At 41.4% G+C, this 20,902-nt stretch overlaps 1 protein-coding gene across 10 annotated transcripts in view; it reads right to left on the reverse strand.

The window, feature by feature from the left end:
* Positions 1–20,683, reverse strand: part of IL20RA (interleukin 20 receptor subunit alpha) — a 30,092-nt gene extending 9,409 nt beyond the window's left edge. For 5 of the 10 annotated variants that reach the window (XR_009558753.2, XR_009558752.2, XM_070043454.1 and 2 more), the window contains exons 1-3: positions 20,558–20,683; positions 7,104–7,239; positions 1,420–1,601 (exon numbers count right to left, since the gene is read on the reverse strand). Coding sequence is in view for 8 of the 10 variants with exons in the window: in XM_070043454.1 (XP_069899555.1) it covers positions 1,420–1,601; positions 7,104–7,180 (259 nt within the window). In the remaining 2 variants the exon portion in view is untranslated. Of the gene's footprint in view, positions 1–1,419; positions 1,602–7,103; positions 7,260–20,557 lie in introns of those variants that run through there. The other 5 variants (XM_030853361.3, XM_060283619.2, XM_060283621.2 and 2 more) reach the window with 5 other exon arrangements.
* Positions 20,684–20,902: the final 219 nt, after the last annotated feature.

Here is a 20,902-nt window from a genome sequence, read left to right on the forward strand (position 1 = left end):
TACTAGATGACGGTAAATATAATTAAAAGTGTTTGCATGGGCTTCCCTGGTGGCACAGTGGTTGAGAGTCCGCCTGCCGAGGCTGGGGACATGGGTTCATGCCCCGGTCTGGGAAGTTCCCACATGCCGCAGAGCGGCTGGGCCCGTGAGCCATGGCCGCTGAGCCTGAAACTCACAACGGGAGAGACTGTGCTCCACAACGGGAGAGGCCACAGCAGTGAGAGGCTCATGTACCGCAAAAAAAAAAAAAAAAAAAAAGGGTGTGCAACACTCCTGGGACCTGAAACGTTGGTGATAAATAACATTAAGAGGATTTGATGTGTTTGTAAAAATCAGAAATGGAGAAATGAAGCGCTGCTAAAGACCTCTGGGGAAGTAAACTTTGGAGAATGATCTAGAACAGAGATTAGCAAACTTTTACCATAAAGGTACTGACGTAAGTATTTTAGGCTTTGCAGGCCATGTGATCTCTGTCGCAACTATTATTTATATAAATGTAAAAACCATTCTTAGCTCTTGTCTTGTACAAAAACAGAAAGGGGAGGGGGTGCTGCATTTAGTCCGAGGCCATAGTTTGCTGACTTCTGATCCAGAAAGGCAGCAAGGGAAAGGCTCCAGCTCCAGAACTCAGGGAGCGCTTGTAAATTTCATCACGGCAGCTCTGAGTGGGTCCTCTATGGCCGAATCAGTCACAGATCAGGGATGGAAAATTTTCAAAGGAAATACCAGGAAGATGTTGCCTTAATTCTGAGTTACATCTAGAAATTATGTAATAACTCTACCAAGTTTGTAACAAGAAGAGACTTAGTTTGGTGATCAGAACAATCTTCAATCAACCTGCGGGCATATGTCAAATAGTTTATAAACCCACAACATGAAAATAAATCTGTCAGTTGTTCCTCAAATTATATAATCTCAACTAAACAATAAAACAAAATCAAAATTTGATAATATTGGCATCTAGGGCTTCCCTGGTGGCGCAGTGGTTGAGAGTCTGCCTGCCGATGAAGGGGACACGGGTTTGTGCCCCGGTCCGGGAAGATCCCACATGCCGCGGAGCGGCTGGGTCCGTGAGCCATGGCCACTGAGCCTGCGCGTCCGGAGCCTGTGCTCTGCACAGGAGAGGCCACAACAGTGAGAGGCCCACATACCGCAAAAAAAGAAAAAAAAAATTATTGGCATCTAGCGTCAATTCTGGATCCAGGAGCAATCTTAGAGACACTTGGCCAAAACTTTCATTCTAAAGATGAGACTCTGAGATGCAGCAAGGTGAAGTACCTTGGGCTGGTCACTTCACCTGATCGACAGAGTGCAGAGCGCTGGCCTCGACAAGGCTATCTATGAGGCAGAGACCGTTACATTAGGGGGTCAGATGAACTAGATATTGATACATGTTTAACAAACAACTGTGTTACTTACTTTCTAAAAGAGGATAGAATCGTCCAGTTTCTGCCCATTTAGAACAATTCGTTCCCCAGATGGCCTTAGCTTTGGCATAATATTGACGTTCGTAGTCAGAAGTTTCAGCAGAGAGATCACAGTAGGTCCTACTGATATTTCTGCATTCGGATTTATTCAGCCATTTCTTTTGCCCATATCTGCTGAGAAGGAAACTGTGAATTAACAGTGAGGTGCTCTCTATGCTTTACAGTAGGAAAAAAAAAAAACAGTCATTATATAAAACTGAATGGAACTTAAGACCTTCTCTTCAGAACAACAAAAGGGCTTGTCATTGAGATAAAAAAGAATCTACTTTTGCTGCTGGCAAATTTTTTCATTAGCTGTCAGGAACATGAGTCAGAGTTTCTATAATCACCTTTCTTTTCTGTGAATTATAATGTGGACAGTACATTTTGAAAGCATGTATTTTATTATTAGGCTTGGCCCACAGTAAACATTTTACAGATTGTGGGATCAATTCTTCTATGTAAATTTTTAGCCCACATGCATACCAAGGTCAGTTTGATGCGTCTTTTTTTTTGGATGGATTGTTTTAAGAAAAATTAGTCATTTTTTCCTTGGAAATTCTTCTTGACATTCTCATAAAATTTAAAAATATACTTGCCCTCAAGGGTTCTGGGGAAAATTCACTAGGTTGGAGTGCATTCCGAAATCAGCATTTTCAATGATCATAGTGATGATGATGATATTAACTAGGTTGTTCACATCTGTTTTTCCTCTCCTTTATTAAAGACATAGCACCCATAGAAAACAGGAGGTGGGAAATATTTTAGCATTTCTCAGGTGGAAGAGACTGAGGTATTGAGAGTTTAAGTGACATGGGAAGAGCCAAGTGAAAGAGACAGCGTTGCGTGAGAGGCTACTGAAAGGATTAAAGCAGGTGTGTCGGGCTTTCAGACAGCTAACTCTGGTGGTAGCGTAGAGAATATAATGGGTCAAGGGTGGCTGACTGGGGAGCAGTTGAGAGGATGCTAGAGTGGTCCAGGTGGAAGAGGTAGGTGGCTTGCACAAGGATGGTGGCAGTGGAATGAATGACAGGACAAAAGGAAAAAATATTAGGAGACAAGACTTGGTGATTGAGTGCATGAGAGAGATGAGGGAAAAGAAGGTGTTAAGGATGATGTCTCTTTCTGCCCGGGCTAGTTGGGTGGAATGGTGGTAACATTTACCAAGATCAGGAATGCGGAAGAAGAGTGGGTTTGGGAAATGGGGAGAGGAGGGGGGAGGGAAAGATAATGAGTTTAGTTTTTGACATGTTGAGCTTAAGATACGTAAAAGGTATCCAAATGCGGATGCTCAGAAGGCGCTGGAGCTCAGGAGAAAGGGATGAGTGGGAGGTAGGGATTTTGAAATCTATGGCATAAAACTGCTCATGGAAGGCACAGGCATGAATGAAATTACCCATGGAGACAAAGCAAAGCCTAGGATAAAATTTCAGGAGCAGCAAGATTTAAAGGTGAGATACAGGGACTGCCCTGGTGGCGCAGTGGTTGAGAGTCTGCCTGCCAATGCAGGGGACGTGGGTTCAATCCCTGGTCCGGGAAGATCCCACATGCCACGGAGCAATTAAGCCCGTGCGTCACAACTACCGAGCCTGCGCTCTAGAGCCCACAAGCCACAACTACTGTGTCCGTGTACCACAACTACTGAAGCCCACGTGCCTAGAGCCCATGCTCCGCAACAAGAGAAGCCCGCGCACCACAACGAACAGTAGCCCCCGCTCACCACAACTAGAGAAGAGCCCGCGTGCAGCAACGAAGACCCAACGCAGCCAAAAATAATAAATAAATAAAATAAATAAATTTATTAAAAAAATAAAGGTGAGATACAAAGTACACTTAGAAATAGCAGCTAAAGAGGGAGAAGGAAAAACAGACATCACAAAAGTCAAGGGAAGACTGGGTGTTGAGAAGGAGGAAATGTCAACTTTATCAAGTGTTGCCAAAGCTTAAGGGTATCTTCTCTTTTCAAAATATGGCAGCAGAGTCCTGAAAGTAAATGTCTCCTGTTTCATAAGTACCATAGCTACCAGAAAACATTAGAAATATAGTTAGATCTTGTTGACCAATTTCTCCATTCAAGTAATCACCATGCTGAGGGGCTTTCAAACTTTTTATTGACTGTGAGCCATAGAAAGAAACACATTTCACAGTGTGACCCAGTTCACACATATATCCAACATACTAAAACAAAGGTCTTGGAAGATAATACCTAAACTTTACAACATGCCAGGCACTTAGTTATTTTCCATTCTAATCCACTCCACGCCATTCTAATCCTTCCCGTTAAAAAAAAGATGCTAGGGCTTCCCTGGTGGTGCAGTGGTTGGGAGTCCACCTGCCGATGCAGGGGACACGGGTTCGTGCCCCGGTCTGGGAAGATCCCACATGCCACGGAGCGGCTGGGCCCGTGAGCCATGGCCGCTGAGCCCGAGCGTCCGGAGCCTGTGCTCCGCAACGGGAGAGGCCACGGCAGTGAGAGACCCGTGTACCGCAAAAAAAAAAAAGATGCTAGTTATGTCCCTCAAAATTGACTTCATGGCCCACCAACAGGTCTTGACTTGTGGTTTGAAAAATATTGCCATCCCCTATTTGACCTTTTCTCCTCAAATTTCCTGACTTTGCCAAGGGCAAGGCGGCTTCCCATGACAGATGTCAATGAAGGAGAAACGCTCTTTACTGAATTCTGGACAAAATGGTTTGTAAGTCTGACAAGCTGATAGACATGAATCATTCAATAAATACTATAGTAATGATGTTCATGCATGTCAAAAAGTCATGCGGGGCCCTCAGTGGTCTCTGATTTCTGGTAACGGCAGGAAATATTTATCAAGTGCCTATTATGCGCTTGGACTGCTGCTTAGGATTTGAAAGCTTTATCTCATTTAATTATCATAATAACCTTAGGAGGTAGGTACCGTTATTTTCATCCCATTTTACAGATGAGGAAATTGAGGCTCAGTGATATTAAGGGAGCTGCTCAAGGCAGTCTGACTAGTATAACAGGCATATCTGGGATTTGAACCACTTTTCCCTGATGCTAAAGCTTGTGCTTTTAATGCTACACTCTATTTTCAGCATTAAATTCTTTGGGTAGATATAATTTAAACTTTTGTTAAAATTTCATTTTTTGCTTAGAAACAAACTTCACTCAAAAGTAAAAAAGTATAATATGTAACCTGCCCAAGGCTACCCATTTAGGTTCACAGTCTGGCTATGACCCCAGGACTGTTTGTCTTTGGAACTGAGCCTGGAGCCCTGTCAGTGACACAAACTGCCCTGTATTCCTGCCCACTGTCCACATTCACAGGCATGTAAGAACTCCACCATGGCAAGTTTCTTTTCAAATATTCTTTTTTGAAATTTATGTAATCTAAATTATCTACTCTCACAGAGCAGTTATTACTCTCTCTCTCTTTTTAAATCCTTTTCTGAATCACATAAACACATAAAGAATAGAACAAGCTCCTTGCTCCACCTAATGAAAAAGGAGACAAGGACACACTCATGAGCCATTTCTCCTGGCAGAGTGATGCCTCTTCCCTAAAGTACTGGTTCCTGAGAAATTCTTCGGCAATGAGAATGAAGTTCTAGATAAATGAGGTCATTGTGAGTAGCAGCCAAAGTCTTTCACTGCCTTTAATGGTCAGAATTTTCTTTTCTTTTCTTTTTTTTTAACATCTTTATTGGAGCATAATTGCTTTACAATGGTGTGTTAGTTTCTGCAGTATAACAAAGTGAATCAGCTATACATATACATATATCCCCATATCGCCTCAGAATTTTCTTTTCAAAGACAAAAATGATGTTATTCTTTTTTGTAAATATGGTACAGTTTTTAAACTCAGGCAATCAGAAAAGTATAACCGAGAGAGAAATAAATTACCCTGAAGCCCATTACCCTGAAACATTTGGTACACATGATTCTGCACATCTCATTATGCTTATATGTACCCAGAGGAATGATTCAATAGCTGAATATATAGACAAAAGCTAGGTTATGCCATACTTATGATTTTAATAAAAGTAGTAAATTTAACTTGATTCAAACTTTGAAGAAAAAGAAATTAAAATGAAATGAATCACTGCAGTTCAAATGTTTCATCACCACATGAGATATTAGTTCTTAAAAAGATCTTTTAAATTAAGAAAACTGTGTATGAAAGATATTGAGAGTTTACTTATTAAAATGATGACATATTTTCATTTTGGATCACATATAATGGCTTCATGCTACGGAAGTCAGTACATATACAGTTTTTCCCCACCTTCTGATTTGTTATATTATTGATAAGGTTCAAACATTTACAAGAAAGTTCTGTAACCATATTTCCCAACACTAGTCTTAGTTCTACATTTAGATAGTTTCAATACCTGCTCCCTTTTTGCCAAAATCTTGTCATTTCTAAGTTCATTTAGGCTCATCTTTATCCCTCTGTCAGTTGGATATCATCTTTAGTTAGTGTTCCCTCCCCACCACAGCCTGCAAGAAGGTCTCAGGGGAGTGACAGCCCAAGTTCAACCTGCTTGAAAATACAGAAAATATATTTGCTGAACTTGGTAAGAGTCTTAGGTCACAATTATTTTTCCCTCAGAAGATACATCACTGTCATGAACTGAGTGTTGCCAGATAGAAATCATTGCTTTTGCTGTGACGGTCATAAATCATTTCATTTTCTTCAAAGTTAAATAACTTTACCAAGATATGTCTTCCTATTATCTTTATTAAATTTTCCTAGACAGAGCATGCATTTACGATATGCAATTCCAGGTAGTCATTATTACCTGTTCAATTATTACTACCTGTTAGCTATAATAGGTTTTTCATCTCTACATAACATTTTTATTTTCCATCTCCTTCCTAAGTTCTGCCACCGTGCTTTTTAAAAAAGTTCTTCTTCTTGTCTTAGAACCTCTTCTTTGACTGTTATCCCTTCTTTGAGGTTTACCATTAGAGAACATGTTGTTTATGGATTCAAACTCTGAACCATTATTTGTCTGAATTTTTCTTTAATTTCCATGAGAAAGCTTTCAGGAATGTTTGACTTGTGTTCGTTTTGTCTTTCTCCCTTTCAGTAATTAGGGATAGGTGTGCTGGATTCTTTGGGACAATTACTCTTTGAATGGAGCCAGCTCTTTATTAAATATTAGGTGAGTGGGTATAGGAGTGAGGATCTAACACACACCCACTTACCATTTTGCATTCTTTCTTGATTGCAGTGAGCGTTGAGCGAGAGGTGAAAAGTGAAAATGTCCATTCACTATTATCTTTAATAAAAACTGTGAGTTGTACAGAATTCTGCACTCAGTTTCACTTAAAAATATCCTATAATTCTAATAAGTATAGATGTTTCAGAGGTGATGGATTTCCTTGTTTGCTCAGCCACAGAATAACGTTTTGACAGACTTCTTTTCTCCATTTAAATAACTTCTTCTTGCCTAAGTACTCAATACTCTGTTTCCATGAAGAAACTGTTGTCTAATTTAATCTAACAAAACACAATGAGACAATTTTACATGAAATATCTAAAACCTTTCTTTTTCCTCACTCATTTAATACAATAGATGGTTTATCTTTGCACAATTAATAGGAGTCTGAGTCTTGTGCTTATAAATTAGCCAAAACGAAAAGAACCAACTTACATGAAATACTGCACAGAATAAGTAACTTCCACTCCTTGTAGGCCCTGTGGTGGGTTCCACTGTAGGGTATTCTTCATGTTTATAGATAAGAAGGTTATATTTGTAGGTTTAGGCAGACCACCAGAGACACAGGAAACTGAAAAGGAGTAGAGAGGAATTGAGGTCTTAATAGAGAGAAAGGAAGACCTAACATGTGGTAGCTGGTCTCCAGATATGGCCCCCAATGAGCCACACCTTCCAGTACTCACGCTCTGTGTATCTCCTTCCAAACTGAACATGGGCTGACCTCATGGCCCTCTTTAACCAACAAAATTGACACTGGGACTGAGCCTTAACAAGGCCTACGAGCTTCCACTTTTGTCCTTTTGAAAGCCCTGAGCTGCCATGTAAAAAGTGGGCTACTATGCTGGAGAAACCATGTCAAGAGGCCATGTGAAGAGGGAGAGGTTCGGCTGTCCCAGTGTCCCAGCTGAGCCCAGTCTTCCAACCAAGGGGCCAGAATGAAGCCACTGTGGACATTCCAGCCCCATGTGCCATAGACTGAAGCTTCATGAGAGGCTCTGAAAGAGACCAGCTGAAGAACCATCCAGCTGAGCCCTAGATAAATCCTCAGAATTATGAGAAATTATAAAATGATTCTTTTAAACCACTAAATGTTGGGGCAGTTTGTTATGCACCAGAAGATAACTGAAACAATCCCTTTATTAGATATAGAAATAAAATTTAGGATTGATGTCACTGAAAGGCCAGAGACTGGAGACTGGAGCTGGGGTTAGCTTTACTAAAGTATATAATAAAGAAATAGTTATAATAAGAACTAATGAAAGAAGACAATTTATTTAATTAAACACTGATATGCAGGCTTCCCTGGTGGCGCAGCGGTTGGGAGTCTGCTTGCCGATGCAGGGGACACGGGTTTGTGCCCCAGTCTGGGAAGATCCCACATGCCACGGAGAGGCTAGGCCCGTGAGCCATGGCCGCTGAGCCTGCACATCTGAAGCCTGTGCTCCGCAACGGGAGAGGCCACAACAGTGAGAGGCTCGCGTACTGCAAAAAAGAAAAACAAAGAAAACAAAAAAACACTGATATGTTCACCTAATTGTGTTCTAAGAAAGACTGTATCCTAGAGGATTAATTTATAGAAATTCTCTGTAAAGGAATGATAAAAAAATGGAGAAACTACCAAAAAATTAGAAAAGGAAAAAAGAAAAGTGAAGAATAGTTTCTTATAAAAGAAAACAAAGACGATCCTTTAAATACAATAAATGAAAAAATTCTGTGGTGATATGAAAGAATCAAAACATTAATTTAAACTACTGGAGAGATCCCAAAGTCCTGAGTAATAAATAATCAGATATTATGAAGAACTTATCATAAATATGCATATTCTAGTCAATGAATTTGGAAAATATCAAATTTCGATATTTCAAATCAAACAGGAAATAAAACTGAGCTAAGTCACTGAAGGCTGGTCCAATTTTGGCTAACGTTCAATAATTCTTGTATAAATCAACTGAGACTAATGTCAGAGAAAGGAATTAGCTTTATGATTATGGTAATCCTTGGCTAAGATTAGCTCTATACAATGTATTGTAATCCCACAAGCCAAATGAAAAGAAAGAAAAAATTCTTTCCTTTGGAATTAAACTTTAAAACGTAACATGACCCTGATTCTGAGCCAAAGTAAGCTCTTTAACACGTGGCAGGGTGACCGAACTGTAAGTGGCTGAGTTTGTGTTTGGGCATGTGTGCGAGCATGTGCTACATTTGTAACGACTCCTACTTTTAACCTTGCTCATTTTTTTTAATACCTCAGTTTTATTTTATTTTATTTAATATATTTATTTATTGGCTGCGTTGGGTCTTTGTTGCTGCGCACGGGCTTTTCTCTCTAGTTGCGGCAAGCGGGGGCTACTCTTCGTTGCGGTGCGCGGGCTTCTCATTGCGGTCGCTTCTCTTGTTGAGGAGCACGGGCTCTAGGCACACGGGCTTCAGTAGTGGTGGGACGCGGGCTCAGTAGTTCTGGCTCGTGGGCTCTAGAGCGCAGGCTCAGTAGTTGGGGCACATGGGCTTAGCTGCTCTGCGTCATGTGGGATCTTCCCGGACCAGGGATCAAACCCATGTCCCCTGCATTGGCAGGTGGATTCTTAACCACTGCGCCAGCAGGGAAGTCCTCAGTTTTATTTCAGAGAGGGAAGTTAAACACTCAAAGAGAAGCTCTGTCAACTGGTCACTGTGTGGGTGCGTGTGTAGGAGCAGTAGAAAGGATCTCTAAAGGATGCCACCTGCCATCAAAGTGTCTGTCTTTGATTTCTATTCTTCAAACTCCTTGAAACCACTGCATATCAACTGGTATTGGCTTTTTCTGGAGCTTATATATAATGAATAATTACTAATGATTTAATACTGCTCTGTGCTATCACTAGGTTCTAACTTTTAATCATATTTTTAAGACAAAACAGAGAACTTGGGGAAGCAGCACCATGAAGTATAGTATTCCCCAACCCTTCAAAAGTGGGGAACAGGGCTTCCCTGGTGGTGCAGTGGTTGAGAGTCCGCCTGCCGATGCAGGGGACACGGGTTCGTGCCCCGGTCCGGGAAGATCCCACATGCCGCAGAGCGGCTGGGCCTGTGAGCCATGGCTGCTAAGCCTGCGTGTCCGGAGCCTGTGCTCTGCAACGGGAGAGGCCACAACAGTGAGAGGCCCACGTACCGCAAAAAAAAAAAAAAAAACAAAAAAAAGTGGGGAACACTGTCAAATAAACAATTCCGAGGATCTTTCCAGATCTAAAATGCTGTGGTTTATATTTTTAGATGACACTAACATGTGAAGAGTGGTTAGCATCTTGTAAAACCTAAATTAAAATAGACTGTGTATTATAATATCGCGACGGAAGACATTACCAAAGCATGGCTCCACAGAACTAACTGAGAAGGAACCAGAATAGTCTGATTTGTGGCAATTTGTGTTCGGAGAATAAAAAAACACAAGTTATCTTAGATATTATAATCCAGGCATATTTTCTCAATGTTTATCTATACAAAGGTTTATCTTCTACATTGGTTTCTGTGTGACTTTTAATATAAGTAAACGACAGAATTCTCAAAATGCCTAAAACATACCCCCAAATTTTTAAAGAAATAACTTGGAATAAAGTAAACGGACTGCTCATTTTAATTTTTTTTTTTTTTTTGCGGTACGCGGGGCTCTCACTGTTGTGGCCTCTCCCGTTGCAGAGCACAGGCTCAGGACAGTGAAGTAATCCATTTGAAATACAAATAGGCCCATGGCTTCCACTGCATAAAAGGCTTAGCCTTTTATGAGAGGAAGGAAGAAAGATGGGGGCAAGAATAGCACTGGAGAGACCTGAGAGACTGCAGTTGCAGCAGCCGCAGTGAGGAAGGCTGAGCTTGCACCGAGATGCTGGCTGTGGATATGGAGGGTGAGGTGGGCGCAGCTGGGAGCTCTCTTTTCAAAGTAGAAACAGTACCCCCTGATGAAGCAGAGCTATGAGAGTCACATCAGTAAGAGAGCTGCTGTGTTGTGAAAGCTAAATCAACAGATGAGGATTTATCAAGAAATATTTGCCCTTTTGATGATGCAAAAGAGTGATAAAAAATAGAATTAGCACTTTGTTTTTGAGGAGGAGAAACAGTATTTTAAAAAGAACAACTTATAACTAGTATTTCTTTGTGGTGTTTTCATCTTCACAAAGTTGTAGGCACTGTTTGTTTCCAGTTTGGAAAACATAAAGAAAACACTCCTGAATAAATGTTCCAGTTGAGATAAGTCATTTTCCTAACCTGCCAGTATCGATAAGATAATTTAATCAACACCAAAGAGGAAATATGTCACACCCACATTGATATCAGGAGTCATGTGCCAATTCGTGGGTAACAAAAGCATTTTTGTTCGCATAGATTGATGGCCTGGAAGTACAGCTCTGATCCTCTGAAAGTCCGTCCATTTAATATCCCAAATCACGAAGCTGTTGGATTAGCACACATAATTTTATTTCTGGGAGTGCTATACCATTACAACTTCGGTTTGGTACACAAAGTTCTCCGTGGTCTGGTCTGGCCTCTCCTTTTGTAATTCTGCCAAATGCACTATGCTCATTAGTCACACCAGATCACCCGCAAAACCCTGACTAGCTCTGCGGTTTTTATGCCTTTACAATTTTGGTACCCTCCTCCTATAGTATCTTTGGGAACTAAAAGACGCCTTACTTTTCCATGTGTACCTCCATTTAGAGTACTGGCTTGCACTATTTTAATGACGTGATTATGTTGTGATGTTGTGGAGGGTGTGCATGGTCTCCCCTAAAGGGAGTGGGCATTCCAGACGACAGTCACTGCATGGGAGGCTGGTCTTTCAGGAGAAAATGAAACACAGAAGACCTCAGAAAGGGACAAGAACTCCAGGCTCCCTTTGAGCTTCCCTGACCGGGGTATGGACATTGGTCAATGGAGGGAGACTTGAGGGGGGCCCCCTTGGATAATGGGTATTTAAGATGGCTTCTGCAAACTAGTGGTTCCCAGTGGGGAGGTGGGGAAGGGCAGTAGAGGGGTAGGGGATTAAGAGGCACAGCTATTATGTATAAGATAAGCTACAGGGATATATTGTACAACAAAAGGAATATAGCCAATATTTTATAACTATAAATGGAGTATAACCTTCAAAAATTGTGACTCATTATATGGTACACCTGTAACTTATGTAATATTGTATATCAACCCTACTTCAATTTAAAAAAGGAAAAAAATTAACCAATGAACAACAACCAAAAAGATGGCTTCTGTCCTAACAAAGCTGTGAGGGAACAGCAAGAAGGGGTCCACTTAATGAACTCCTAAGTAATGATGGGTTAGCTATAGCCTGTAAGTCATGTCATTTAGACCTGTTCCCTTTCAGTGTTTATTTTCCTCTCATTATATCTTGGCCTTTGGGAAAGTCTTCTAGCCCAGCTTCATCTATGTTATAACCCCAAATAGAAAAAGTCCTCTATCTCCTCTTGGGTTCTTCTAGTAGAAAGAGAATAAATAAATGGAATTTGAAATGGGTAAATCTTTGACAACTTCATTAGTGGAGTTTTATAAAATGTGGCTGCTACATTAGTTCCAAGAATTACCTTATAGTTACCTTTCTGTAGGTGGAATGAAATGGTATGTGACATTTTCTTAATGGCCTCAAAGATAATACTAAGGTCATCATCTTAAGTATGTTGCAGTTTTAATTATATGCCTGACAGTAAAAGGTATTTCCATTTCATTATACTGTGGGAAAAGTCTATGCATAAATTAGTGCCTGACGAACACTGGTAAAAAGTGGTGAGGTTTTCGGAGTGAACTCACAAAGGGTAATCAGGCTCGTGGTTACCCAAACCTCTCTCTTCTGGGGCTGAGGCTTTCTGAGTTTCCCATTATGGACAGTATGCTCATTCACTCCTGTGGAAAACCATCAGACTACAAGAGGCTGAACCGTCAAATGTGTCCACTTTTGGGGACTTCCCTTTGGGGCCATTCAAGTCTCTCAAGCTCTGATTAACAAGGGAACCTCAGCATTGAGGAAGCCCTGCCCACCTTTGCCCAGAGAAAGTCTCCAGCCCTCCAGCCCCATCTGTCTTTCTGAAGCTAAGCAATGAAGGCATCACTAGGCTCTGAGCTGTTTGACCCTCGGCACCATGTCTTATAAGATTCTTTGTATCCCCAGTGCCTCTCAAATAAATACTTTTTTTTTTTTTTTTTTTTTTTTGCGGTATGCAGGCCTCTCACGCTGTGGCCTCTCCCGTTGCGGAGCACAGGCTCCGGACATGCAGTCTCAGTGGCCATGGCTCACAGGCCCAGCCGCTCCACGGCATGTGGGATCTTCCCGGACCGGGGCACGAACCCGTGTCCCCTGCATCAGCAGACGGACTCCCAACCACTGCGCCACCAGGGAAGCCCTCAAATAAATACTTTTGAACTGAACTAACCAGGGACCACTGGGCTCACATAAATTGTAGAGAAAGGGCAGGACCCGGATTCACATGAGCATCTGGATGAGGGTGACACAGTCTGAACCACCAAACCCTGATAGCTTGAAATCACCCTGGGAAACTTACACTATACACGGGATTAGCACAGTCAGAAGATACTCAACAGATGCTTTTTAATGAAGGAAGAGCAGCTCATGGCAAGTGGTTGCTACATCTTACAAGTGCCTTTCAAAATAGGAAAATACCTACTATGCTTGTAAGACCAAAAAAAGAAAAAAAAAATCACCTCCTGAATGAGTTTTCTGTTGTGGGAAATGGGGTTAAAAACAATCGATGTACAAGAAGCACCAGAGGGTGATTAATCAGTTTCAGGAAGCAGAAGTTGGATATATCTCATCCCAGCCTCCACCAAAGGAGAGCCAAACAGTTCACTGCCTTCAAACAGATTAAATATTGTTGTAACTTCATCATGCTGAAAGGAAAGGCATATTTTCTTTTGTCTTAAGTTATCAATTGTCTCTCCTGAAAAATATTAACTCCTTTCCTCTTTTCCCCCTTGACATATATTACATATATCAAGTGCCCTTAGAAAGTGAGTCATCTAAACAACACTTGAAATGTTATTCAGGAACTATTTACCTGAGAAAATATACTTAACTGTCTTCTGTAAAGGAGCCAGTACGGTTTGATGTTAACGTTAGTTCCTCTGAACTCGATTATCTTCCTCTACCAATCCCGCTACAATTTCTCTAATTATTTCTTTGCCCACTTGCTGCTGTACTTGCATACTGCCTCTGTTTTCTCTTAATAGTATACTGAACGTTATATAGGGCACTGCCACCCGCCCTATCTCACTGGCTTCTAATAATTGTTTACGTGAGTAGGTCAGACAGAAGTTTTAAGAACAAGAGTTCTAGAGCCACACTGGGACCTACTCCCCGTTCTACAGCGTACCTAAGCTGTGTGCCCTGAAGTAAGTCATTTAGCCTCTGTACTCGATTTCCTCATTTGTAAAATAAAACAATCATATCATCTGCCTCATAGGCTTGTTGGAATGATTAAATAAGGTTCCCAAAATAGCGCCTGGTACAAAGAGCGAGCTCAATAATCATTAGTTCAGTATCGTCCTCCATGGTTACTATTCTCCCTTTATAGCTGATTAGATAGAGGGCCAGAGAGGCGGACTGATTTGCCTGTGGTTATTCGGCCATCTGGAAGCTGTTTGAGCCCAAGTGCTCTGAGGACAACAGGGTTCTCTACTAGGACACTCACTTACTGCCTTTAGGGAACGCTTCGAGGAGCAGTGCTGTGGGAAGAAAAGATTGCATGGTCATTGGAAAGTGTGCATGTTACAGATGACTGCTTCTAAGGAGATATATAAGAATTTCAATGGGGAGTTCAATTCTTAAAAATGCAAATGCTTCATATGCTGCTTTTCCCTATCTTTTCTCAGTGTGAATAAAAATATGTACACACACACAAGGAATTCAAGGAGGAAAACCCTAGTATTTCTCCTTCACTGAAGTTTTTTCTGGTGGAAAGGTACTTAGTCATATCATTCATTCAACCTCATTACTGGGCACCTACTAGAAACAGAAACTGATAGTTACTAGGGTCAGTGGCAGACAGAAACACACAGGAGGCCCTGCTCTCACAGAGCAGATATTTTCTGAATCTGGGACACAATCCATCAATACATGCTTTCCCTGCCAGGTATGTGAACTTTCATATGGATGAGCAATATATAAGTCATACATAAAAAGCATGTTATTTCTTTATAGCCACACCTCAATAAGTAAATCTATGTGCTTAAACATGTTTTGGAATATTGCTGTTGATGCTTGAGAGCAAGTAGGACTTTAAGGTTGAGACTACTTCTTAAAATAAATATACTGGCATCTACCCATCAAAAAGAGTGTGCATTGTCCTAGCAGTTCCCTTGGGAGGGTTTATAATTATTCCCTGGTACTGCTCAGCTCTGGCATCTGGGGCATGCTTCCTTTCAGCTACAACTGTCTTCAGCGGTTGCTTGCATACATGCAAAAAATTCCATCTCATTTTTTTTTTATAGTCACACCTTGTTTTTGCCCAACATAGCACTTCTTACTTGATTACCCAAGTTGGTCAGAAGTGGCTTTGAATGCTTTTGAAAATTAAACCACACCTCCACGAGGAAGGTTTGCCACTTAATGGCAAACCTTAATCTGACCGATGCATACAGGTTCTATTGAGAACTCTGAAAAAAGGAGTTTAGGAAATACATTGTGAGATTTTTGTGCACAGCCTCCTAAAATGTCTATTTTGAAGCTGCCATTATTAATTTGAATATGTTGGTCTCGTTAGAAAAGCAGTCCCACTTCCTTATGTCATCTCCTGTATGTATGTCTTCCCTTCCCTTTCCCTTTCAGACTTGCTTTTTGAGGCCAGGGACTTGATTTTTCTCCACATTTTGTGATCTCCAAAGTGTTTATCCAAATTGAATATCATAGTAACTGTGGAAAAATAGATTCAAATGTGGGTTGGAGTCTCTACAACTTGATAACTTGCCTCAGAAAGGAAAAGATAAAAGAAATAACAGAGTCAAAGACAAACCATTTGAAACCACTAAGGTATTGGAAAGAATAGCTGTTGGGAACTCCCAGTTCCATCACTAGGTGTTTACTAAGTATCAACATACATCGTCCACTTTATTTTTCAAATAATTTTCATAAATCATAGTACTTCTTTATATCCTCACATAAGGAATGTGATGCTTCCACTAACATCTCCATCACTTGAAATTTTCAGAGAGAAAATCAAGATAAAAATGTGAGAAAAAAATTAATAGAAAAAGTAAGAGAGACAAAAATAATGACTTAGTGGAGATTTGGAAGTAATTAGTAGTATTTACTTCTCTTGGCCGTCGATTGGGATTTTGAGGCAAACGAGGTTGAGAGTGTGATCTCAGACTTTCCAGTCAAACAAGATGAAGACAGAGGTGTACAGCAGCCCTCAAGACCACTGTCAAAAAGGTGCAATATTTTTCAATAGGTTAACTCTCCTCCACAGTGACAAGTCCATGCTTTGATGTTTTTGATGGTGACGGGGGCTCGGATCACACCTCTTCAGGGTTGAATTAAGCCTCAATGAAGTTGTGTAACTAAATGTGATAAAATGGACAGGGGATCCACGTGCTGCGCGGGGCTCACTGAAGATCAGCTCTCTGAGGTGGTTATCCTACCACAAAGATATTAAAACACACTGGTCAGGATAAAAGCAGAGCAACGGTGAAGAGGCCACCCACGAAGAGCCAAAGGCTCTGACGACACTGGAACCTCTCAGAGAATGGATCAATGAAGACATTCCCTTTGCTCTTGCTGTTAAAGCTAACAGAGCCTTCAAAGGACTGTGTTGATTCAGGAAGTGAGAAAGTGCGCCTCGGGCACCAGCCCCCTAGAAAACCACAGCTGTAACAAGGGAGCCTTTTGATACCTGTTTGTGGTTGGATTCAGTGTTGCACAGAGCCGCAGACCACAGTGACCTGTTGAAGCTGTCAGTGACCTTGAGGTCGGGCTGTCCTACAGCTGCAAAGCTCCTTACTCCCACCCACCCGGCAATAAATACCATTGTCAGAAAAAAAATCACCTGTTTCATAGGATTCTGCTTTTTGCTGTTGGGTTTTGTTGGTTGATTTGTAGTTTTACAAGAAAGAAATGTAGGTGGGAAAAAGGAATGTTAACTACGTGGTAGTTTATAGATAGAATATGCTTAGAGAAGGATTTAACTTTATTTTCTTGCTAGCATTTTAAATGCAAAATGTAAAAAGTATATTGGCAATTCTCGTAAGTCTCACTTTCCCTTTTCATAGGAAGCCCTGCCTGACTCCTAGATTAGATCCGTTGCCTTGCTCTGTGCTTCTAAAGAAGCTTGGTTTCCTCAGTTCTGGCATTTATACTTTGATGTAATCACCCGAAGTTAAAAGCTCCACGAAGAAAGAGGCCCTGTTTTCTTGTTCACCTCAATACCGAGAACAGTTGCTGATACGTATGAATGAAAGATATTGAATAAATGAAAGAAAGAATGAATAAATGAAAAATGCTCAAAAGAAGGTTATTTAAAAATCACATTGTGTCAAGTTGTATTTTAACTTATGAAAACTCAAAATGAATGTGTGGGGTGTGAAGGTTAATTCTTTTTCATTAACTCTGACCATCTCAAATACCTCATTCCCCTAAGTTATTTGCTCCTAAGGCACATGTGATATTCTATTTTGCACCTAAAAACTATCAGCAAATTTAAAAAATAACAACGTAAAGCATTCGGTAGGATAATTCAGAGGACCTTTTACTTCTTTTATACTTTCATCTAAAATGGCGGAGGAGGGCTGACTTGGAGTCACGTGGACAGTTAGCCTCAAGTACGAAAATGGTCCATGCTGGAGCAAGGGTGAAGATTTTGCAATGAACGTGCCACGTAGAGCAACAGAGATGGAGGTCTGACGAGAGTGAACCCCTCTGCTGAAGAAATTTAAACTCCACCATCTTTATTACATACCCATTGACGTTTCTCTCCTTTTTAAAAAACAGGTATAATGAACATACAACGTATTAGTTTAAGGTGTACAACATAATGATTCCATGTATGTACATATTGCAAAATGGTGGCTATCTTTTATGTTCATGTTATGGAAAGTACAGGAGACGACTCATCTCTGCCCTTTACATTCTCAGGAGAGCCTTTCAGACGTGAGACTTCTGCAAAGGTTTCCTTTTGGCAGTGGACAAAGACTAATAAATGCGTTGAGGAGGAAAACTGCATGAGGTTGAAAAGGTAGCTTTTCGGGCTTCCCTGGTGGCGCAGTGGTTGAGGGTCTGCCTGCCGATGCAGGGGACACAGGTTCGTGCCCCGGTCTGGGAAGATCCCACATGCCGCGGAGTGGCTGGGCCCGTGAGCCATGGCCACTGAGCCTGTGCGTCCGGAGCCTGTGCTCCGCAACGGGAGAGGCCACAACAGTGAGAGGCCCGCGTACCGGAAAAAAAAAAAAAAAGAAAGAAAAGGTAGCTTTTCTCCACTTTAGAAGCCAAGCTCAAGTCCTGCTCACTGCCCTACAAGCCGCTGAGGGTGTGGTAGGTGTTATAAATTCAACCGTGGCCCCGCAAAGAAATATGTTGAAATCCTAGTCTCCAGTACCTCATAAAGTAACCTTAATTAGATATAATGTCTTTATAGAGGTAATCAAGTTAAAAAGAGGTCATTAGGGTGGGCTTCAATCCAACATGACTCGTATCCTTATATAAACGGAAAATTTGGACGCAAAGAGAGACATGCACAGAGGGAAGATTATGTGAAGAGACAGAGAACAGTGAGTGAAGGCAGAGGATTGGAATGATGCTCAACAGGCCGAGGAATGCCAAGGATTGCCAGCAACCACCAGATGCCAGGAGAGAGGCGTGGAACAGATGCTCCCCTACAGCCTTCGGAAGGAAGCAACCCTGCCAACATCTTGATTTCAGACTTCTAGCTTCCAGAACTGTGAGCTAATACATTTATGTTATTTTAAGCTACCCAGTTTGTGGTACTTTGTTATGGCAGCCTCAGGAAAGTAACATAGTAGGTGTCTGTTCCTTGTATCTTTCCTCGAAAATGAACACAATGTTTATTTAACAGAAGCATGAATGCTTTAAGGGCTGCCAAGTAACCTGGAAGTAAGGATGGAGGGATTGAAGTAGGAGAAAAAAAAAATGTCTGCAAAGTTGAAAAAGAGGAAATTCAAATGGCGGAAGTAATGTAAACAAATGCTTCAACTAAGAGGATACACTTGCCAAAATATCTCATATCACCAAAATACAAATGTTAATGGTATGGAATGGAAAATTTCAGGGGGCTGGATTAAAGGCATACATGTTGAGACTCAAGAAGTATAAGGAAAACTCCCTGACAAATCTGTACAGGACAAGGTTTGCCCATTCTCTGTGCCGGGGGGTGGAGCTGGAGTTCGATGATGCGGTGCATAAAGTGATTGGAGAAGCTGAGTGGAAGCCATTTTGGCGTCTCAACGTGCACTGTGGTGACCACCACACTTGAAAAACAGATCTGATTTTGAATAGATAATATTTGTAATCAATAAAAATTTCCTTTCCAGAAGAGTCTCCTTAATTGCGTTAAAGTCCACCGTGACGGACATCATGTGCTCTAGATAAAACATCATACCGGGCTTCCCTGGTGGCACAGTGGATGAGAGTCCGCCTGCCAATGGAGGGGACACGGGTTCGTGCCCTGGTCCGGGAGGATCCCACATGCCGCGGAGCGGCTGGACCCATGAGCCATGGCTGCTGAGCCTGCGCGTCCGGAGCCTGTGCTCCACAACGGGTGAGAGGCCACTACAGCTAGAGGCCCGCGTACCGCAAAAAAAAAAAAAAAAAAAAAAAAATCATACCATACTTCCATTCTCTGTATTCTGAGAAGTAAAGAGAAAGAAAATTGCCTCCACAAACTGAAATTGTATTAATATGAAATGCTGAGTTTAAATGAGGGGTCAAGGTCTGTGTCTTATAGGAAAAGACAGCAAAGGTAAAAAGGGAGGGTAACTTTTAGGCATCAGGAACCCTTTGTTCACCAGGAAACTGATACTGAATCACTTAAGGACCAACATGCCAGGGGCAGTGATTACAATCTGGCAGACCAGCCATGTCATCATGATCTACAGTGAGTATGCCTGAGAACTTACAGACAATCTGGAACACACACATACAGAAAAGACCAGGAGAGAGAGAGATGCCTGGCATGACACAACTGGGAAGGTGCTTAGCTGAGACGAATGAAGACAGAGGAAATGTGATGGTTGCAGTCAATGAGCTGAGCAGCTTGTTCTGCATGACTGCATCAGCTTAGAGTGAGGACCAACAATGTGACAAGATGAGAGATCAAGACCTCAGCTCGTTCATGGGAAGAACATTCTAGTAGCTGGAAGTCTACAACGACAGGACATCCTGTCTTGGGTGTCAGGTATCAAGTTTCTTGTGATGAGAGGTGCTCCAACAGCAGATAGGTAATGACTCTGAAGTTATGTTGCAGGGAACATTCACAAGGGAAGCAGTTGGATGGGATTTTAAGGCCCTTTCAAGCCTAGTTTTCTATATCAAAAGGAATTCTGAAAATAAAGCAGAGGAAGTATTTAATTGTATTGTCTTCAGCCAGCATTCTTTTTTAAAAAAGTTCTCTTGTTCTCCAATTTTATATGGAATTGACACATCTTGAGACAGATTATAGAGATTTAATTCATTTTTCTAGTATCACCTTTTGAGTCAAATAATCATAAATGTGGAGCAAGAAAAAGTAAAAATGCTGTCAGAACATCACAATCATAGCATAAAGGTAATGTTATAAATAAGATGAATAAAATGATTTCACTTCTTAAAATATATACTACCTTAAGCTGCAGTTAATACTTAGCAGTCTTTTTTTTTATCATCATGGAAGTAAACATGTCAAAGATACCTGGTAAAATTGTACATGAAGAAAAAGATGCAAGTAGAGAGTCAGTTTAAAAGTATCATGCAGGGCTTCCCTGGTGGCGCAGTGGTTGAGAGTCCGCCTGCCGATGCAGGGGACACGGGTTCGTGCCCCGGTCCGGGAAGATCCCACATGCCACGAAGCAGCTGGGCCCGTGAGCCATGGCCGCTGAGCCTGCGCGTCCGGAGCCTGTGCTCTGCAACGGGAGAGGCTACAACAGTGAGAGGCCCACGTACAGCCAAAAAAAAAAAAAAAAAATCATGCATATAATGAAAGATGCCTTTTAACCAAAAAGGCAAATTTACTGAGTGACATTTGTGAAAAGCACTA

The sequence above is a fragment of the Globicephala melas genome, chromosome 14 (assembly GCF_963455315.2).
Source record: "Globicephala melas chromosome 14, mGloMel1.2, whole genome shotgun sequence".
In the NCBI taxonomy this organism is placed as follows: domain Eukaryota; kingdom Metazoa; phylum Chordata; class Mammalia; order Artiodactyla; family Delphinidae; genus Globicephala; species Globicephala melas.